At 39.3% G+C, this 14,776-nt stretch overlaps 4 protein-coding genes across 9 annotated transcripts; 3 read left to right on the forward strand and 1 right to left on the reverse strand.

The window, feature by feature from the left end:
- Positions 1–48: 48 nt before the first annotated feature.
- Rpb10 (DNA-directed RNA polymerases I, II, and III subunit Rpb10) lies at positions 49–774 on the forward strand. The gene is made up of 2 exons (XM_071707709.1): positions 49–269; positions 442–774. The coding sequence occupies exons 1-2, from the start codon at positions 175–177 to the stop codon at positions 548–550; spliced, it is 204 nt and encodes a 67-aa protein (XP_071563810.1). The 5' UTR covers positions 49–174; the 3' UTR covers positions 551–774.
- Positions 775–905: 131 nt separating this feature from the next.
- On the reverse strand, positions 906–9,465 carry Path (solute carrier family 36 member pathetic). Of its 3 annotated transcripts, none has more exons than XM_071707683.1 (9): positions 9,327–9,465; positions 4,671–4,706; positions 4,420–4,508; positions 4,199–4,297; positions 3,516–3,666; positions 3,281–3,402; positions 2,646–3,194; positions 2,385–2,551; positions 906–2,304 (listed from the first exon to the last, which is right to left on the reverse strand). In XM_071707683.1, exons 2-9 carry the CDS (start codon positions 4,671–4,673, stop codon positions 2,060–2,062), a joined length of 1,425 nt encoding a protein of 474 aa, XP_071563784.1. In that variant the 5' UTR covers positions 4,674–4,706; positions 9,327–9,465; the 3' UTR covers positions 906–2,059. The 3 variants fall into 3 exon arrangements, with proteins under 3 accessions (XP_071563784.1, XP_071563785.1, XP_071563783.1); XM_071707684.1 differs by lacking the exon at positions 9,327–9,465 and adding an exon at positions 7,857–7,994; XM_071707682.1 differs by lacking the exon at positions 9,327–9,465 and adding an exon at positions 7,446–7,582.
- A 539-nt stretch (positions 9,466–10,004) lies between these two features.
- LOC139773310 (uncharacterized) lies at positions 10,005–12,990 on the forward strand. 3 transcript variants are annotated; one of them, XM_071707696.1, is made up of 4 exons: positions 10,005–10,333; positions 10,467–10,647; positions 11,690–12,395; positions 12,459–12,990. In XM_071707696.1, exons 3-4 carry the CDS (start codon positions 11,733–11,735, stop codon positions 12,837–12,839), a joined length of 1,044 nt encoding a protein of 347 aa, XP_071563797.1. In that variant the 5' UTR covers positions 10,005–10,333; positions 10,467–10,647; positions 11,690–11,732; the 3' UTR covers positions 12,840–12,990. The 3 variants fall into 3 exon arrangements, with proteins under 3 accessions (XP_071563797.1, XP_071563796.1, XP_071563795.1); XM_071707695.1 differs by lacking the exon at positions 10,005–10,333 and having other exon boundaries at positions 10,524–10,647; positions 11,567–12,395; XM_071707694.1 differs by lacking the exons at positions 10,005–10,333; positions 10,467–10,647 and having other exon boundaries at positions 10,708–12,395.
- A 137-nt stretch (positions 12,991–13,127) lies between these two features.
- Positions 13,128–14,730, forward strand: LOC139773315 (uncharacterized). 2 transcript variants are annotated; one of them, XM_071707704.1, is made up of 3 exons: positions 13,128–13,526; positions 13,597–13,810; positions 13,926–14,576. In XM_071707704.1, the coding sequence occupies exons 1-3, from the start codon at positions 13,413–13,415 to the stop codon at positions 14,456–14,458; spliced, it is 861 nt and encodes a 286-aa protein (XP_071563805.1). In that variant the 5' UTR covers positions 13,128–13,412; the 3' UTR covers positions 14,459–14,576. The 2 variants fall into 2 exon arrangements, 1 of the variants encoding a protein (XP_071563805.1); XR_011718319.1 differs by lacking the exon at positions 13,128–13,526 and adding an exon at positions 14,606–14,730 and having other exon boundaries at positions 13,564–13,810; positions 13,926–14,533.
- The last annotated feature ends 46 nt before the right edge of the window (positions 14,731–14,776 follow it).

Consider the following 14,776-nt stretch of genomic DNA (forward strand, 5'->3'; position numbering starts at 1 on the left):
TTGTTTGCGACACGCGACACGCGAGTCGCGACTACAGTGGCGCCTTCAACGCGACGTCAATTAGCCGAGTCAGCGTTTAGCGCTTTTTTGCGCCTCTTCCTGCACGTGCACGAGATTCGGGTCGTCGTTATAAAAGATCGAGATAAACCGAGCTGCGAACCGCGAGCCATCGCGATGATCATTCCTGTGCGGTGCTTCACTTGCGGAAAGGTGATTGGCAACAAGTGGGAGGCGTATCTGGGACTTCTTCAAGCGGAGTACACCGAAGGGTAAGAGCGTCCAGTCATTTCTAACCTAGAAACTGAATTATCAATCTACTGGCATGCAGTTTTCTTGCTTCTTACTAATCATCTATCGTCTCATCTTAATGACGATATCGACGATATTTTAAACGAGAGAAATAGATGAAATGCGACTATGGGGATGATTTGTATATTATAGAGACGCCTTGGACGCCCTAGGTCTGAAGCGATACTGCTGTCGCAGGATGCTACTTGGACATGTGGATTTGATCGAGAAGTTACTTAACTACGCGCCGCTAGAGAAATAATTTTTAGCTCTTATGCCGTCGCTAATTGGATCTTATATCGACCGTTTGCAAAATACCTGGTGTACATAATTCCATATTGTATATTGAAAATGAACCAAGACCGTCTATTCTGCTCTATTCTATAGTCGTAACATTTTATTTTCTAATGATATATTTGTGTGATAAGTACGTTCTCTATAAGTTTGTAAAAGAAGACTAATTAAAAGATTGTTTTATTTATAGAACGGTCAAATTATTTCTCTTTCAATTCCTACATGATTTAGTCACGATAATAAAAAGTAATTGCATCATGGCAACAGCATTGATGTTCTATGCGAGATAAACAATGGAAGATGATCTGAGGAACAAAACTGTCTTTACAAAATGTAAAATTATTTATATTTTACGTAACTCCAGCCAGTGCCATGTGTTACAAACTCTGTTACAAATAGTACAACTTTCGTTTATATTGATACAAACGTTTGTCCACTCGTAAAAAAGAGGAACAGGGTGTATATATATACGTGTTTCCTATATATATCAGAAAGGTATATTATGATGTTAATTTTAAATGCAATGTGGGAAGACTGCGTGAAGCACTTTGCTTGAGCAACATTTTTTCCATACAAATAACACGCATCCGTTTCATGCAACTCTGCACTTTTTATCGGAATGCGGTTCCAAATCCTTCAATAGCTTTTTTTTCACGAAAATATATTTTACTATGTTTTTTTGTATATTTTTGCAACATCAAACATTAACATATAAATTGATACCGTATTATATTGCACGTTTGAGCGAATTTAACAAAAAAATACGCTTGATATACTTTTTTATCGAAATATGTTTCTGTCAAAGATTGTGAAAAGCATTTCCATAGGTTGATGACTTATTGTTAGCGCTTGAAACTTTTTAAATTATAATTTTATTTAAATACGGAACTTTTGTATGAAATTAAATAATATAATAACATTCCAATAATATAGAAATTATTTCCTACAGGAACTTCACGCATCCTTTAGGATACACTCGCACATTACGATCGTGATAATGAATTATCACGATCATTTATTACTTTGCATTTTCTCCTGTTAAATGAATACTGCCATTGCTCCTAAATCTATATTTGTTTTTAATTTCTGTCCTATATAATATATAGCCGTACGTCATTTTATAAGTTTGATAATTTTCCATGTTCTTTGTTCACATAAATAGGAATAAAAAATAAATTAATTCTTTGAAAAAAAAAAAAGATCCTATTAGGATTAACGTGGGTCTAAATATTTGATGCTTTTAGAAGATTCTACTGTCAGGAAATATATCAGAAGATCTGAGCTAATATATACAGTTTAAATATATCAATTCTGTCCAGAAATTCAATAACATCTGTCCGTGAGCCTATTGTCATGCTGGATTCGTTCTAAAATACCTAGCTATATCGAAGACGGATCTAATTGTAAGACATGATAAAAAAATTCGTTGCATATGCGTTGAAATATTTGCACTAGATAAAAAAAAACGGAAAATATCCTATCGAGCGTACAATTTCACTATATCCATTATAGCACTGCGTGATCCAAATATTAATGCCATCAAACCTATCACGCATATAATTACATTCTTCAAGGCTACCCAGTTTCCTGGTCCGAAGCCGACGTCCCAGTAAGTTACGGTCTCAATGAAGACCGGAATGAGAAGGCCCAAAATGGAGAAACAAAATGCACCAATTAGGCCGATAAACGGTTCGATCGTCGGTACTGCCACAGCAAGGAGAACTGTAATACGAGAATGGTTATTCCATAGTATATCAACAATTTGTAGATATTTGAAAAACAAAATCTCTCTGGTTATGTACCTGCTCCTGTTACTAGAACCGTCCTTACGATATAATTGGCTAAAATCGGTTTCTTTTCAAAACGGTGTTTTACTCCGTTCCACACGATATCAAGGCACACGTAGAATTGTAAACCGAAGGTGCAAAAGACGGCTAGGGAAATCAGTATCTTCACAACTTGCGCCGCTCTGTGAAATAATCAACAATCAAAATATAGAAAATGAGATTGGATATATGTTATTATATGAATCAAATTACAATTTTGTCAACTTAAACTCTTACATTTCTTCCGTCGGTAGATTCAGAGTGATGCTACCCAATGTCTCGTCTTGGTACTTAGCATATCCGAGGAACCCAAGGAAAATATATACAAGCGTAACACCGGACATTCCCTTGTTGAGAACTCCACAGATTCCCATAAAGTGCTGTGGCGTCTTCATGTTGTTCTCGAGGGGCATCACCACGCCAATCGCCTCCATGGCAAAGATTGTGATGCTGAAAAACTGTGGGAAGTTCTCGATCGTAGCTACTAAAGGCACTGAAGACAATGGCGGCAAATCCCAAACGAGGTAGTAAAATGTTATTCCCAGTCCTGTTCCCATAAAGATATTCGCCACCATCGAAACTGGCGCGAGGTACTTCAAATCGGGTATCCAGCTGAGAAGTATCAGCGGTACCAACAAGTAAACGGTGATTAACCGGATGTTGTATTCGTCAGCGTCAACTTCTTGATAATGCTCGATTATCTGCTTGATATTAGCAGCCACGATTACTGCGTACACGCTGCAGGTGCCGTAATATGTGGTAAACAGACTGATTTGTATGAGATATCTGTAAGCGAAAGAGAAAATTACCCGTTAGCTAAAAACGTTGCTAAAGGAGTTAATTATATTTTTTCGAAAAACAAACTTAATAACCTGGAAGGTTTCGCGAACTTCCTCGCCCATTGAGGTCCGATGCTGAAAGCTGTCTCGGCAACTTCAGCAAATCCCATTTCCGTCTTTCGTGTTTTTTGATAAAGCATGTGCGCACATTTGACCTGGAAATGGATATTATACGTTCAGTTCCATCTTACCAAAAAATTAAACTATAAGGTTATCTGCAGTGATAACTACACGACTAAACGCTAAACATTTATCTCATGAAACTCACCAGGATATACGCGCAATGTGTACACACGAATGCGACGAGTATCGTGGCAAAGATACCCAGCAGCAATCCGGCGTTTTTAAAAGCTATGGGCATAGCCAGTATTCCAGTGCCAAGAGAAGCTTTTAGTAAGTGCGTCAATGTATCGCAATCCCTGAAAACGTCATATAGTTCAGTTGCTTATGCATTAATCGTGTCGCTCCGAATCATTAAAAATTATTAACTATGACAAAAATGCGAATGCTTCTCGTATTGCGTTACAACTCGTCGCAAGCCGTTGCTCGTGGCAATCCACTCATATTATCGAAATTGTTAAAGATGAAATAATATCTAGTTTAAAGAAACTTATAGAAAGAATTTACATATGTCTAACATATGTTTTAATCACGTCTAATTTATTTGACTTTTATTACATTATGAAAGAGAGAGAGATAAAATTATTATTTTAATTAAATGATACCATTATGATATATATCTCTTAATGATACCATCTTGGTTATTTATAACTTGTAATTACTGTATGGTATATTTATTCTTTGCGCGAATATATTATCAGATGTGCAACGACAGAATTCGCTCTGCGAAAAGAATGCATAAAAATGAAAATTTTATGCATTTTTTAAAATAAAATCTACGTCACGGGATGACAGGATTATTATTAAAAGGATGAAGATATTGATTCTCACGTTGTCGGATTGTCGACTTTGCGTTCCGCGAAGGGATCGAAACTCTTTTCATCGCCCAATGTGACTTCGACATCGCGTGGCGCAACTTGTACTTTATATCTGAAATATAAGTCAATACAAAGCGTTTTTAGTATCTTATATTCCGCATACCTATGCATTATAAGTTATATTTCTTTTCACTGTCAATTAACATTTGCAATTGAAATCAATCGGAATCTTACTTGACGGATAGAACGCCGTCCTTGAGATTGGATCCATCTTGAGGTAGGAAGGTATCCAACTCTGTCGGCGGCTTCTCTCTTGCATCGGTCTATGTTAAAAGCGAGATTATAAAGCAATGTGTTTATTGTAATGACATGAGATGATATCAGCGTGAATGAGTTGCGTAAGATAATTATGACGCAAATAGAGATGTGAATAAATTATAAATATAGGCAAACAGATAAAAGCTGTGTCTCGAATCGAGGCTTACCATTGTAGACTTGTTTGTTGATGTATTATCGGTCACCTGAAATACATACGAGAAACGATCAATATTTTGATTACGTCGCTTTGCGAAAATTTTGCACGGATTCAGCAAATTTATGAGCACATTATCGCAACACGTAACTTTTATTTATACAATTTATTTTCTGATATTGCATTATACTGACGTTATTGCACATTTTTTAAATATTAAGGTTTCGGTAAATTGATAAACAGAATTCCTCCGATAATTATATATACAGGTCCAGACTCATTTTATGTTACGTAAATTCTTATCTTCTGAAGCACGACCTTTGAAACTTTTGTGATTTAAAAGCGAGAAATAACACACATAAGATAACTCCAGGCCTTGGTTGGCAGTAACATTATTTGTCACTTTGTAACATTATTTGACAAGTAAATATAGATGTGCAAATTTGTTATGCAAAATTGTTATGCTATATTTCAGTCCCGCGTTTTCACCGGCTAATATATCAATTCGCTGTGCTTTATCGTACAGACGTAAAAGACATTGTTGACTCACTACCGTTATTCTAAAAACTTTTGCTATTGTCGCCATTGTAATTGTCATAATTTTCAATTTAAGAAAAAAAAATAGGAAAGTTATATGTACACTAAAAAAGTTATATTAAGCTACATAAACATTAAATTGCAAGAGAATTTGAAGTAGCGATTAAATTCCGCGAAAAAATTGTATTTTGATGCCTTTTTCGTTTACTTAGGATCAGATTAAAATGTGATTAGATACTTGCGTTGGGCAATTCAATCATGCTAAACGAGATTGTATTATACATGTAGAAAGAGCGTTAGCTTTTGCCACTTCCGGGTTCGTGAACTCGGCCTTGCTTGGATAAAGTAAACAATCGCGCACATATGTGCGGGCATAGATAGCGCGATAATCTGTGACACTTTAATTATTAGAAGAGGCAAAGGGCAGATGCAACAAAGGAGTTATACGCTCGGTATTTCCTGCAGAACAGAATTTCTCTCAATGTGTCGTATCTGAGATCTGCCGAATAACAGTATTTTTCTTAGAATTGAATTACGTGAATATTCTTGAGATTTTTCTACAAGCAAACCATTCTCTTTCTAATTATACTTTATTGTCGTTTCTATTCTATGCCTTCTTGCTAATCTAGCAGTTAAAACGTCTGGATGATATATCAAGAATGATATATATATAATTATAATCGCATGCTCACAACGTATGAATAGATGATGTAGCATACAAAATCTAAAAGAAATGCGACGAGAGTTCGCAGTACAGAGTGCAAACTTCCTATGTACGTTAGAGCGAACTAACGATGTTCCTCACGTTGAAATCACATCTCTCTGCAACACATTCGCTGAGTCTTGATCAGCGACGGTAGAATTGGTGAAACACCATCATGGTAACAGTTTCTGTCGAGTAATGTCGGATATTAAGATCGAGGGTAAAAATAGTGGCAGGAACGACTCACTAACCGTCGGCAAGACAACCCTCCAAACGCTCTATTTTCAAACGAGACAGAAAAACGACCGTTAACTTCCTATGTGACTTTATGTGAGCAAATGAATGCTATTGCTATTTGCTTTAGTGGTAATTTGTGATCGAGTATATACTTGCCGAGAGCACATATATACATATATCATTGCCGAATGCCGTAATCGACAATGACCTATCCTCGCTGTTTGTTGTCGGTTATTATCCGAACACGATCGGCCGTGACGGAACCTCTTACATTAAATGGCACTTAGACTCACGAGATAATCAGGCGAAATAATTAGAGATCGATGTTCTTGAAAAAGTCCTTACGAATCCTTGGCCTCTCATAACGGAATAGAAAGCTCCAGGTTGTAGGACAAAGTCCGCGATCTAATCGTATCTGTTGTGTAGAGCGTGCGACCGACCTGACAATGAGATTAGACATACACCAACCGCGTGTCTTATTAATTTATCTTATTGCGATATCAAAAGAGATCATTGTTATGCGGGCGACCTAGTGAAGAAAAAGATGAGTTACGAGAGCAGATAACTGTATCAGATATAAGCTGTCCAAGTCGCCGTAATAAGCTTGATCAATTGACTTGTCATTAGTTGATTCCTTTACCCGCTTGACAATTGCTAGGTCGGTCATTAAACCTAGAGCTTAACTTCCTGTTAATTGCGGTTAATTTCGCGCCTAAAATGTGATCAGAACTGATCTGACCTCTTTCCGAGACAATTGGGCAGCGAAAAAAAACGTCGCATATATTTTCTGTAAAACCAAGTAAATTTAATCGCACGTGGCGCTAATTTTGTCGTCGCCAAGTTTTGAAAAGGAGATTAATTTTAGACGTGCAGAGAAGAGAGAGGGTTTTTCGGGATTGCAAAAGAATTGCAAGAGTGTTGTAAGAGAATTGCAAGAGGACTGTAAAAGAAGCTTCTGCATCCTATCCCGCGTCGTTCGGCCGCGAGAAATATGATAACCGTTTTTGTAAAACTAAACAAACAAAAAAACTTGAGGTCGCGTACCAATTAAATGACTTTAATGACTGAAATAATTGCGTATGAATAATTGCGCTTTACGGTCGGGACTCAAGATAGACAAAGTATTCGCGACATTTTTCGCGTGACGTAAAAACATGCTTCGTTCAAATATAAATTCCTACTTGAAAGCGGCTAAGAATAAGCACACGGTATCACGATAAGGAACTGGGTTGATAATCCAGCAGAACCGCATCAAATTGCAAATAACATCGTTGAGGAAACGCACAAGTCGACATGGTAACTATCTATTACCTTATCAGAAGTTACCACTCCAAGGGCTGTGTTCTCCATAACTGAAAGCTTTCGATTTTACCACACGCCAACGGGTCAACGATAAACTCTTCATAAACCGTCAAATCGAGTGGGGAGAAAAACAAGGCGATCGCCGGAGTTATCTATGTGGAATATATACAACACCAGGTCAGTACTGAAACCGCGTAAACTTATGTATACATACACTGTACGTTGATCGTCCTCAAAGTATTTACAAGTAATACCAACGCAACGAACAGATATAATGAAACGCTTTAAACTAGCCAGTATTTACATTGAAACGAAATAAAAGTTCGTGCTTACGGAACGTTTGAGGAAATCATGAAAAATATTTCAGGATGAGTAAAATCTGGACGACATGAGATACTTAGGAGTATGCTAAAGATATACCTGTACAGGGAGCCGCTAAATATATCCGATATTCGATGAACGTCGACTTGATGACATTTATAGGACGAAAGACGGGCCGCGCGAAGGTACACGCGAGAACTTAATGCGTCACACAGAATTCAATTTCTTGGAGAAGAATGAAATCGGGCGGGCTCTGCGCGCTTTCGTGTTCCCCGGCAGAAACGTGATATCGGTATTGAATTTGCCGTTTCAGATGTTGCAAATCAGCAATTTGTTTCATGTGTGTCTTCGAATCAGTCAACATTGCTCAGTGGTCCGTGTCGCCGCGCCGGCGTGATATTTCACACGTTAAAGAATGTGTTAACGTATATACTGACAACTGCAAAATATTGGAATGAATATTCGAGGAATTTGAGCGCAGCCAGGTCCGAAATGATTTACATTTCGAGGTAGCGAGAAAGTCTAACGATGATAAAGATATCATCCGCTTCGTGGAAGCGTGAAACCGCGACTTTCAACCATGAGAACCGCTAAACTGGTTTACCACCTGGCCCCAGAAAGTCGCTATCTCAAAAGCCTCAAAAGCCGAACTATCTTTTCTTTCCGCCCGCATCACATCCGGCACATCCAATCACACCTGTGTCAGCTTATTACGTTAAATTTGCACAACGATAACGCCACCTTTTCCGCGACGCCGCGGAAAAGGGAAGAGGTATTCGCGAGCGGCTACCGGCGATCGTCCGAAATATCGGCACGCCGTTACATCATGCGAACATACTGGCATATAAGATAAAGACGTCATGGCCGTACAAGTCGCGGTTACTCCATGTGGTTTCTTTCGCGAGCAGCTGCTACGTTCAAGGAAATACTCGTACGTGTGTGACTCATTTTGGCGACAAGTATCGGGAAACGACTTGAGATATAAGCGAATAGGTGATATGTTTCATTAATTGTGTATACAACATTACGTAATAATGATAATGTTAAAATTAATTTTAACATTGCAGCAGTAATAATGACGTTGGCAAAAATATATGATAACACTATAATATTTGCAATATTGTAAAAACTTGCGGACACAAGCATGAGAAATTTTATATAAGAAAATCGTTAATTTTTATAACTACATTTTAAATACATTTTTCCAATTCTATATCTGTACGTATATCTACTAAAAAAAAGTAGAAATATATACATAAAACAAAATTAAATATAATCGGAGCAAGGAAAAAAAAATATATATATATAGATCCGTCGCGCAACTGTCGTATCTTTTCTTTTTTTATAGTAACGTGACTTGCTTTTCGTCTTTTTGTTTCTGAATCATATGCCACGAATTTCTCATATTCGGCCTCGAAGTCGAGATCTCGTGCGCATGAATGAGTCAATCCGAAAATATCGATACGGGAAAGACCGAGGATCATGAATGGAGAATAAGGTTTTCGTTATTCTTGTAGCGTTGCCACGAAGCGGGAATCGAAGAATCGATCGAGGGAACGGAACGCTCACCTGCCAAGTTATTCGCCGGTGATAGTTTCTACGTGTTGAGAACGCCTAAGAATCGAGCCCGTCGCCGGCGGTTACCTCATTCCTGAGCTAAGGCTTGTCCGACGGTAGGCACGAGTTACGGAGCGCGCCGTTCTCATGCGGTAGTGCCCACGCAGGTCTCGTGCGATACCCACGAACCGTTCGAAAGATCGCCGCCAACTGCCGTGGCGACTTGATTACTTGGCTACTTTCCACCGCCACACCGCCTCCTTCACCACCGCGTCTTCGCCGCCGCCGCCGCCGCCATCTTCCGAGGCTTTGTGGCAGAGGTCGTCGCTCGGCCGCCGTTATCGATTCCCGCCGATCGCTCTTTCGAACTTCATCATGAATTGCACAAAACTCCGGGGTTTCCCCCAAAACCTTCGTTACGAAAATGCAGATAATCCTCATGATACCGCGGTGCGCTCTTGCGCTATTCTTGACCCTTCAGGAAACGTATTCTTCGCTTCATTTCATCGTCAAAAAGAGCGGAGCTATCTCATTGAATATCCTGGAACTAACTAAACGAGATTTGAATAAAAGACAAAAAAAAATATGTGAACTTGCAGCTTCCACATCGTCCCTCACCTAAATCCGTATCGTGTGACGCGCCAGAAATGGCGGGCGCGCGAAGGCGTCTAACAATAAGTCTGGCCCCTGCACGTGGCCTGCTGACTCCTCGTCTCCTCGATTCAAATGCTCCCAGCGCATGATGAAATTCGGCGAGCCGATGTCACGACGCTCGCCGCTGTGACGCGCGGCTATCCGTTACGACGTGTGCCATGCGTTATTCATTATCGCGTGTGCGATGCGTGCAACGCGAGCGCGTGGGATACGCGATTCTTCGCTATCGCATCCCAGAAATGTAATAAACGTCCGTATACTTTATATATGGACCGTCCGGAACGAACGAGCGTGTGGTGCCGAATAGATGCAGCTCTTCTTGAAGATATCCGCTTAATATTTACCATTTTTATCTAGATGCAAAGGTATAGCATTCTTAAGTACACATTCGATGGAAAATTACGCTGGAAAATTTTATACTCATATAATAGAACGTTTTGTAACTGAGCCAGCTTATCAGAAATTCATGACCAAGAGATCTCGTTTCGATTATTTCAGGTCGAGAGATAGGCATCTTTTGGCCAACTGTATACCTCTGCTGAACTTCACAGCCGTCTAAACTATTAATTGGTCCTCGTTTAGTAGGGCGATGGCGAGACCGCAATTTCGTCCAATCAAACATTGATCGTGCAAACAATCGGTCGGGTAGACAGCGTAGACAGGATCACGAAAAAGTCGGGTGAGCGCATAAACGATCGTATGACGAAGACTGTCAAGTGACCCACAAATTGGCGGTTTTGCGTGAGAACGCCAACTATGTCTGAAATTAAATATCCGGGATATTATACCGGTAATACGATAATAGAGCATGCGACAGTTTCGCTACCGTATCGTAAGAGCCACGTACAACTTACAATTAACTCTATTGTTATATACTCTATCGTATTCTGTTCTACATATTTATTAAGAACAATCTTATTGCTTGTAATTGGAGACGACATGGCCTGCAGATGTGGCAGCGTTTAAAATTCAAGACATCTCTGAGAAATCGGATTTAAAAATCTAAGAAATTAAAAATCTGTAAAGATTTCAGTTTTCCAAGAATTTAAATGGAATCTAATTTTTTAATTAAAAGTGGAATTTTTTCAAAACGAAGAAACACACTCGAGCTTTAAAAATATACAAACGTAACCCATAAAAAGTTTACTTCTAACTTCACTAGCGTTGCATAATTCTTCTAAGGTCGCGAACGGCTATTATCTGGCGCAGTAAGCAGTAATAAATTGTTAATTAGATCGGCATGTGTGTCGTAAATTAATGTACTTATTTTCTTGTTCATTCCCCTATCGATCATTTGACTTAAAGGACATATTTGAAACTTGAACTTAGGCAAACGCAGCTGTCAGCACTGCCGACAATCTCTCGATCACGAACTTTTCCAAAAAAGTTCGATGTTTAAAATTTATATCCAGTAAATTTCCACGCATTGTATTATTTAATTTCACAGATTGTTCAATTAACGGAAAAATTCGTCATGCTGTCAAATCGCAATTAAATAAACAATCATTCAACAAGAGTAACCTGTTTATGTAGTATCATTTAAAAAAATTTTAATCAATCATGTTAACTGGAAAGAACAAAACGCACGTGTATAACAGCAACGAGCAAGCCCCTGCGCGGGTATGCAAAGAGCACTATCTGCTCTTGTTGGAGTTGTACGTGAAACAGGCGTCAGGCGACCGCCTGGCCAACCTGAACCAGATGTTTTTCGTACCTACCAGCGTTCACTTTCGATTCCTCGACTTCGTGGACGAGAACGATCTAATGGTGACTCCGGTGGACCCTCTTTTCCAACCGCAGGTGGGCATCGTTAACGAAGTCGAAATCTTCAACGTTGGGAAATCAGTGCTATTCACCATTGATTCCGAGGCGGCTATGAATCGTACGATAAAAATGATCCTGAAAATCACGGTGAAGAAGCAAATGCCGGATGCCATCAAGCCGGATGTCCTAGTAGGTACTGGCGAGTTGGACTTGTCCGGTCAGTACGCGGCTTTGCGAATAGAAATGATGCAAGACTGGAAAAATAGTGTCACGACATCCAAAGAATTTGACGGTCAAGTGCCGTTGACTTACAATGGCAACTTGTCGGGAAATCTGGACATCTTCGTAAGAATCTCCGGCCTCGGACAGATGATTGTCACAGAATTTGACGCACCGATCGCGCAGGATCCCTCGAGATTCGTTTTCGGCACTGGAGAGGCCGATCGGATCTTGTTGTACAAGTGTCGCGAAGTGGACTCTCACACCATTGATATATTCAAGGATTCCAGCGAGGATCTTCAAAGGTCGATAACTTGTCCCGTGTGTATACCAGAGAAATATCCTTGTATACCATGTGGGAAATTAGCAGCTGTCGAAGAGAGGGTTGAGAAAATAAGAAAGAAAGAGGACGATACGATGATTGAAAGGAAATTAAAGGATAAAGTACGTACTTGAGAAAGAAATAATTTCTCGATTAGGCATCTAAACTCAGTTCTGATTTTTCAGCCATCTAAGGGCTCTGTCCAGTGTAGTCCATCTCAGCCTTGCGGCAAGCCGGTAGTCCTCAAGGTATCCGGTCTCTTTGACAACGGTGACGGCATTGCCAAGAAGAAACCTACGGTAACAGTTGCTGCGGAGTCCGCCGCAACGAAATCAGGCGATCCATCTGATCCCGACCACGATATTTTTGTTCTGAGAATCGGTAAGAAAGGTCTCGTCGGCGTTGGCGAGAAATCTGACATTCAGCTAGAGATGAAGACCCCGAAAGGACCTGAAAGAAGGCCCCCGATTAGATACGAAACCAGGGATGTGCAGACAGAAGGACATGATGAAGAACCGCTGAAGCTGAAGGATAAGATTAAGAAGAAGATTAAGAAGAAAAAGTGACGCGCTTCATTATTCAAGTTCTTTATCCGAGAGTCAAGTTCTAATAAGTCTAATTCATTCTGATTTATTTTGCGATATTTTTCCTATTGTTAATTTTTGATTTTTATACAACTGTTGTGCAATAAACATGTATTTATTTAATTGTATTAAACCGCATTTCTTTGTACTAAATATTGCAGTAAGTATAATAAAAAGAAATATCAATTATATAGATGAATTATACAAGATCAGGTAAATCAAAGTCAAATAAATTGTTTCGGACGTTATATTCTCTTAATATCGAGAACTTAGCTTTTAAGTTCAAATTCGTAATTTACTTCAGTATAATTTGTATAATTGTCAACCTAAAATTTTTTATCGTCAATAACATTCAAAATTAATTAAAGTGATATAAACAATAAGTAAATAAAAATTGCTAAAGTATGATCTATTAATGACGAAGTTATTGATTTTTCATTAAAGAAATAAGTAAACATATAAAATAAAAATAAATAAAGGAATATAAATATATATTACATTAACCGCAATCTCTTAATTAATTTACATAGAAATATATAACGGAAAGAGAAACTAATGGAAGGAGCACAACTGATTTTGATAGAATTATTAGTTGATACAGTCAATATTCCTGCAATACGGGCGATCTATGATGAAATATTGCCGGCCAAAACATGCGTCTCGTTTCAAGTAAAAGTTGAACTCCGTACTTATTAATCCATTTATTAATTCGCTAATATTATTATAATAATCATTATAGATATTGAACTTGCCCCCTATCAATATCTATCAAGAAACACCAACAGAATCTTGTGCCTGTATCCACAATAGATCGCAAGTCTTCAAAAAGGGCAAGTCCTGCTTATTTGCTCTTCCAGACAATGTCCTAGAGAAACCATTGTGCAACTTCCCTATAACAATGTCCGTTTACAAGGAACTACCGCCAGGAGTTTTGCCGGACGTGATGCTAATCGGTCTGTGAATTTTTGCCTGCTTTATTTTATTATTTTTCTTCAACATTGTTATCAGATTTTAATCGAGAGATTAGAATTTCACCTAAATGTTATAAAGATATATTCTTTGATGTAGGCACTCACCAGATCCAACTTCACGACCTCGTGAACTCCCTGCTGAGCATGCACGTCTCTCAGCGCAGTAATCCGTACAAAACGATGAAGAACGCTTTTAAAATTACCACAGCGACAGGGCAACACGTAGGCGAAGTCACGGTCTTCATTCGCGCCTCGTGTTTCGGCAAGAAGATTGTCACGCAATTTCAGCTTCCTCACAACAAGGAACCCTATCTTTTCAAGGGTGTCAATGATAGTCCTGTGTATCTATGTAAGAGGGTCGCTTCCGCTTCAGATAGACGACAGATAAAATGCGTGTGCTCTCCTAAGAATGGCGATGGCAGCGGAGAAGCTGCAAGGATCCGCTATGTTAGCGCCAATGAACGCCAGCGAAAAAAACCAGAGGATATCAAGAAGGATAAATGTGCACCGTGTTGTCGCGGTGTGCGGGATATCACGAAGAGCAAGGAAACTGTTAGAAAATGTGGCTGCGCCGTTAAAGAAGAACGGACTTGTAATTGCGTCAGGTCGAATATCAAATATTTAACATGAGTGGAGAAAAGCTCAGAACAGATAAAAAATTCAGAAATCAAGATATTCGATATAGCGAAGGCTCTCAGTCAATTGGTAACCGTATCGTTTCGATCCTCATCCAGCATCCGCTCCTGCGTATTTAAATCTCCGTTTATTCCTGTCCAGCGTCGCGGGGGGCGTCGCGATGATACCAGAGGGATGCGACTACAGGAGAGGAAGGGAGGCCCGGTCGACGACACCACCGCTCTCATCCCCGCCAACCCCTTATCTCGCTGTGGGGTGCTAGGCCGATATTGTTGCGTCTGCGCGATGAACGTATGAGATAGTCGACCGCTC

This window comes from Temnothorax nylanderi, unplaced genomic scaffold (assembly GCF_030848795.1).
Source record: "Temnothorax nylanderi isolate EJ_2023f unplaced genomic scaffold, tnyl_v1.0 TNYL_tig0060_pilon, whole genome shotgun sequence".
In the NCBI taxonomy this organism is placed as follows: Eukaryota; Metazoa; Arthropoda; class Insecta; order Hymenoptera; family Formicidae; genus Temnothorax; species Temnothorax nylanderi.

Excerpts from the sequence above, each read along its gene's own strand:
- LOC139773315 (XM_071707704.1), top strand. The coding sequence starts at position 13,413 with ATGGAAGGAGCACAACTGATTTTGATAGAATTATTAGTTGATACAGTC. Across the intron at positions 13,527-13,596 it reads AAACATGCGTCTCGTTTCAA|ATATTGAACTTGCCCCCTAT; the intron begins GTAAAAGTTGAA and ends TAATCATTATAG. Across the intron at positions 13,811-13,925 it reads GCCGGACGTGATGCTAATCG|GCACTCACCAGATCCAACTT; the intron begins GTCTGTGAATTT and ends TCTTTGATGTAG.
- LOC139773310 (XM_071707694.1), top strand. The coding sequence starts at position 11,529 with ATGTTAACTGGAAAGAACAAAACGCACGTGTATAACAGCAACGAGCAA. Across the intron at positions 12,396-12,458 it reads AAAGGAAATTAAAGGATAAA|CCATCTAAGGGCTCTGTCCA; the intron begins GTACGTACTTGA and ends CTGATTTTTCAG.
- Rpb10 (XM_071707709.1), top strand. The coding sequence starts at position 175 with ATGATCATTCCTGTGCGGTGCTTCACTTGCGGAAAGGTGATTGGCAAC. Across the intron at positions 270-441 it reads CAAGCGGAGTACACCGAAGG|AGACGCCTTGGACGCCCTAG; the intron begins GTAAGAGCGTCC and ends TGTATATTATAG.
- Path (XM_071707682.1), bottom strand. The coding sequence starts at position 7,484 with ATGGAGAACACAGCCCTTGGAGTGGTAACTTCTGATAAG. Across the intron at positions 3,195-3,280 it reads AAGTTCGCGAAACCTTCCAG|ATATCTCATACAAATCAGTC; the intron begins GTTATTAAGTTT and ends TTTCGCTTACAG. Across the intron at positions 2,305-2,384 it reads GGTTCTAGTAACAGGAGCAG|TTCTCCTTGCTGTGGCAGTA; the intron begins GTACATAACCAG and ends CTCGTATTACAG.